This window comes from Sinocyclocheilus anshuiensis, unplaced genomic scaffold (assembly GCF_001515605.1).
Source record: "Sinocyclocheilus anshuiensis isolate Anshui unplaced genomic scaffold, SAMN03320099.WGS_v1.1 scaffold246, whole genome shotgun sequence".
In the NCBI taxonomy this organism is placed as follows: domain Eukaryota; kingdom Metazoa; phylum Chordata; class Actinopteri; order Cypriniformes; family Cyprinidae; genus Sinocyclocheilus; species Sinocyclocheilus anshuiensis.
The window spans coordinates 69,314-73,880 of NW_015542356.1; the positions used below are offsets into that span (position 1 = coordinate 69,314).

At 36.7% G+C, this 4,567-nt stretch overlaps 1 protein-coding gene across 1 annotated transcript in view; it reads left to right on the forward strand.

The window, feature by feature from the left end:
• Positions 1 to 4,567, forward strand: part of LOC107691788 (proprotein convertase subtilisin/kexin type 5-like) — a 33,311-nt gene that overhangs the window by 24,722 nt on the left and 4,022 nt on the right. Inside the window, exons 30-32 of the mRNA XM_016490599.1 lie at positions 697 to 911; positions 1,579 to 1,821; positions 3,396 to 3,629. Of these exons, the coding sequence (XP_016346085.1) occupies positions 697 to 911; positions 1,579 to 1,821; positions 3,396 to 3,629 (692 nt within the window). The remainder of the gene's footprint in view (positions 1 to 696; positions 912 to 1,578; positions 1,822 to 3,395; positions 3,630 to 4,567) is intronic.

The following is a 4,567-nucleotide window of genomic DNA, read 5'->3' on the forward strand; positions in this document are numbered from 1 at the left end:
TCGTCTCCTCCCTGGACTCTGTCTGCCGGCCCCCTCCCGGGTGTCCGTCCTCCTCCGGAACCTCCTCCTTAGTTCCTACCCATGCCCCCCCTTCTGTTATTCTACGGTGCGAGGACGCACCTTCCGGGAGGGAGGCAATATGTCAGGATCATGGACCTGTTTAGTTGTGTTTTGCCCCTGTCTTTGTTCCTGGTGTTCCTTATATGTTCTTTTTCCTGTCCTCGTTTAGTTTAATTAGTCATTCAGTGCACCTGTGTTTGTTAATTATCCCTTGCATTTAAGTTCTTGTCTGTGCATTTCTGTGTCGGGTCTACAAGTTATGTTCGTGTGTCATTCCTCGTTCCTTTTTTGTAGATTTTCCCCTGTGTTTGTTCATTAAAAGACTGTTTAACGCTTCTCCGCATCTCCTGCGTTCCTTCCGGCAACAAATCGTGACAGTATGTTATACTGTCACTATGCTATTTGGACATTATTTGGAATTAAATGTAGGGATCCTTTTTTTTTTTTTTTGTCTCTTCTGCTTACCAAGGCTTCATTTATTTGACCAAAAATACAGTAAAAAACAGCAATATTGTGAGTTCGTTTACGCCTTGTCTCCTCGTTCCTCTCCGTAGGTGAACGTGACAGTAAGGCAATTGTAGTAGTTATATTGTAAATTTATACTGTATTAAATTATGTGCATGTTTATGTGTTCAGAGGGTATCCTGTGGGTCAGGTGTGTAAGAGCTGTGCATCTGGTTGTACATCCTGTGAGAAGAATGCAACACACTGTCTGAGCTGTGAGGAGACACTACTGTTCCACAAACATGACTGTGTGGAGAGATGTCCGCCTGGACACACAGTGAGGAACGGGGAGTGTGTGCAGTGTCCAGAGAGCTGTGTTATCTGCTCTGAGGATGGACTCTGTACAGGTGAGACAAATTCCTCACAATTTTGCATGTTTTCATGAACTGTTCTTTTATGTTATGAAAATAACTAGTTACAAAGATGTTTTATTGATGTTGCAACAGTCTTCTACACTCTTCTACCTCTACAACAGCTGTCACTGTCAAAATGTACACCTTTGTACCTTATTTACCCCTAAAGGGTGCATATTAATGCCTTAAAAGTCAATTTTATCACCTATTTTAAATAATAATACTGTACCATTTTTTTCTGAGAATGTAGTGGCTTTCCTATTAGCATTAATACGTTTTTTCATACATTTTGATCATTAAACTTTCCTCTAGGTCAAACAGTAAAGCATGGCGGGTCATGGGTTCAATTCCCAAGAAATGCCTGACTTGATAAAATGTATATTGACGTTGCTTAGGTCATTCTCCATCATTTTGTAATAAACATGTGGGTTGAACACAAACACCTGTGCTGGTACAACTATAACTAATCTTTAGAAATCAAACTAAATGAAACAGTTGGAATGTCCAGTTAAGTAAATATATAAATGTTTATTGTTTATTTATTCATATTATTACATATATTCAAGTAATTTAGAAGTTCTAACTTTGTCAATCTTAGCATTTTCGCATTCATTGTTAAATATATTACCTATTTAATTTTCTTCTGTTCATTTAACTTCAGAGTGTAAAGAAGACTTCTTCCTGCATGCGGGTCAGTGTATAGTGGTGTGTCCTGATGGGTTTTTTGAGGACACGGATCAAGGCATTTGCGAGCGTTGCCACACCGATTGTGAGTTATGTGTTGGGCCTGAACCAAACAGCTGTGATTCCTGTTCCGACACTGACCGCACACTGCACAATGGAGCATGTCTAGCCCCCTGCCCTGCACATACTTACAAGGAAAGCAGGTCCGGAGAATGCATGGGTGAGACTACATGACGTTCCTTACTGTTACTATTAAAAGTGCACTAAGTCATTAAGAATTTTTCTTTATTACACCTAAAGAAATGAATAGCACTTCCAACAAATATATTTAAAATGATGAACACAAACATGAGAAGTTTTTTTTCCATAAAGGCTGAGATTTGTTATATAGTACACAGCGGGTAAAATAAGTATTGAACGCGTCACCATTTTTCCCAGTAAATGTGTTTCTAAAGGTGCTGCTGACATGAAATTTTCACCAGATGTCGGTAACAACCCAAGTAATCCATACATACAAATAAGTTCAGAAATTAAGTTATGTGTAATAAATTGGAGTGACACAGGGAAAAAGTATTGAACTACTGAAATTTATTTAATACTTTGTACAAAAGCCTTTGTTGGTAATGACAGCTTCAAGACGCCTCCAGTATGGAGAAACTAGTGGCATGCATTGCTCAGGTGTGATTTTGGCCCATTCTTCCACACAAACAGTCTTCAAATCTTGAAGGTTATGTGGGCCTCTTCTATGAGCTCTGATCTTTAGTTCTTATTTTCTATTGGATTCAAGTCAGGTGATTGGCTGGGCCATTCTAGCAGCTTTATTTTCTTTTTCTGAAACCAATTGAGAGGTTCCTTGGACCAGCTAATATTAATTTCCACTGACTAGCGGCAGGATTGCTTTCTAATTACTGATGGATTTCAGCTGGTGTCTTGGCTTTCCATGCCTTTTTGCACCTCCCTTTCTTCATGTGTTCAGTACTTTTTCCCTGTGTCATTCTACTTCATTACACATAACTTAATTTCTGAACTTATTTGTTTTGTTTTCTTTGTATGTATGGATTACTTGGGTTGTTACCGACATAAAGTTGGAAAGAATATACATGCAACTTTACAAAGAGTTGCGATAATACAGTTTACATTTTACAATGATTTAAACCAGAACACAGCCGAGATTTGCTATATTGTATTGGCTGATGTGAATACACTGCATGTATCTTGGTTAAGGTTGTACAGTATATCCTTATGGTAGTTGTATAATTTGCTATTAATTATTAATTTGTTAATTCATTTTAGTAATGAATTCCGTATTATTTAGATTTTTGAGGTTTTGTTCAATTTATCTGGCATAGGGACAAGACTACTTACTTTTTGGTAATGACTGACACAATTACTGACACGGTTAGGTGATGCATATTAATGACAGGGTTAAAATTCAGGGTCACTAGATTACATAATGTTAATAAGTAGAATATAAGCAGAATATAATAACCTTATACTTATTTATCACCCTAAATCCTAGTACATCCCTACAACTTTATTTTATTTTATTCCTATTCTATCTATAGCACACCTGTACATACAATTTATTCTTTTTTTGTGGTTTATATTTATGCATGTGAATTTTATTCACATCTTATTTTTATTATCTGTGTGTTGTTGTTGTCTCCATGTACTGGAAGCTTGTGACACTATAACAAATTCCTTGTATGTGCAAACATACTTGGCAATAAAGCTCTTTCTGATTCTGATTCTGATTCTGATAAAGTCTTTTTTTGTCCTGCTGGTGTTTTGCAGCCTGCGACAGTTCCTGTTTAACCTGTTCTGGTCCTCACGACACATCCTGCACCAGCTGCTCTGAGGGCCTGGCGATGGATGCCCACGGGCGCTGTGCTACACCCACCACATGTCCCTCACACCACTACAGCAACCAGGATGGAGAATGTCATTTGTGTCACAAGTATTGCCACGAGTGCTCTGGCCCACATCAGGACCAGTGCCTCAGCTGCAACCAGAACCACTATCTACTCAGTGAGTTCATGCCATTGAGGCATGATACGCTCTTGATTCACAAGTGGAAGATGACTTGAGTGCAAAGAAAACAAAAACGAATTCATTTTCTAGATTTTCCAGGTCCTACGCTTATTCCAGTGATTGCTATTAAAAATAAAACTTTTACAAATGGAAGACCTTTTGGTACTTCACTATTGCACCAAAATCTTTCCATTAATTAGCAACAATATATGGGCCATAAATATTGTAAAGTGGTCAATACTTTTTATTCAGCAAGGACACAGTATTTATAATTATTTATACTATTATGTTTATAATGCTCTTTTGAACTTTCTATTCATCAGAGAATCATGAAAAGAAAAAAAAGTATCACAGTTTCCACAAAAATATTAAGCTGTTTTCTGTTTTCAACATTTAGTGTAATAATATTCCACATTTATATGTATTTTTGACCAAATAAATGCAGTGAGCATAAGAGACTTCTAAATCTTACTGAACTTAAACTTTTGAACATAGGGTAATTGTTAATTTATTATAACCAAAACATTGATGGAAATATATTATCTAATATCAAGATGCAATTACATGTAAGTTAACAATCATTAAAAAAAATTGGCCACAATAACATAAAGGCACAAAGTATTGTTGACTTTATTTGTACTTTGTCATTTATAAATGTGTATATATTACAGAAATGCTTTTTTCCCCAAATATATAAACTTCAGTTGTCACTGTTCTATGATGTCTATGTAATTGCATTAAAGGGGTCATATGATGCGATTTCAATTTTTCCTTTCTCTTTGGAGTGTTACAAGCTCTTGGTGCATAAAGAAGATCTGTAAAGTTGCAAAGACTAAAGTCTCAAATCCAAAGAGATATTCTTTATAAAAGTTAATAGTCAGCCACACCTACCTAAAACGGCTCGTTCTAACACGCCCCCACATGTCTATGTCGCT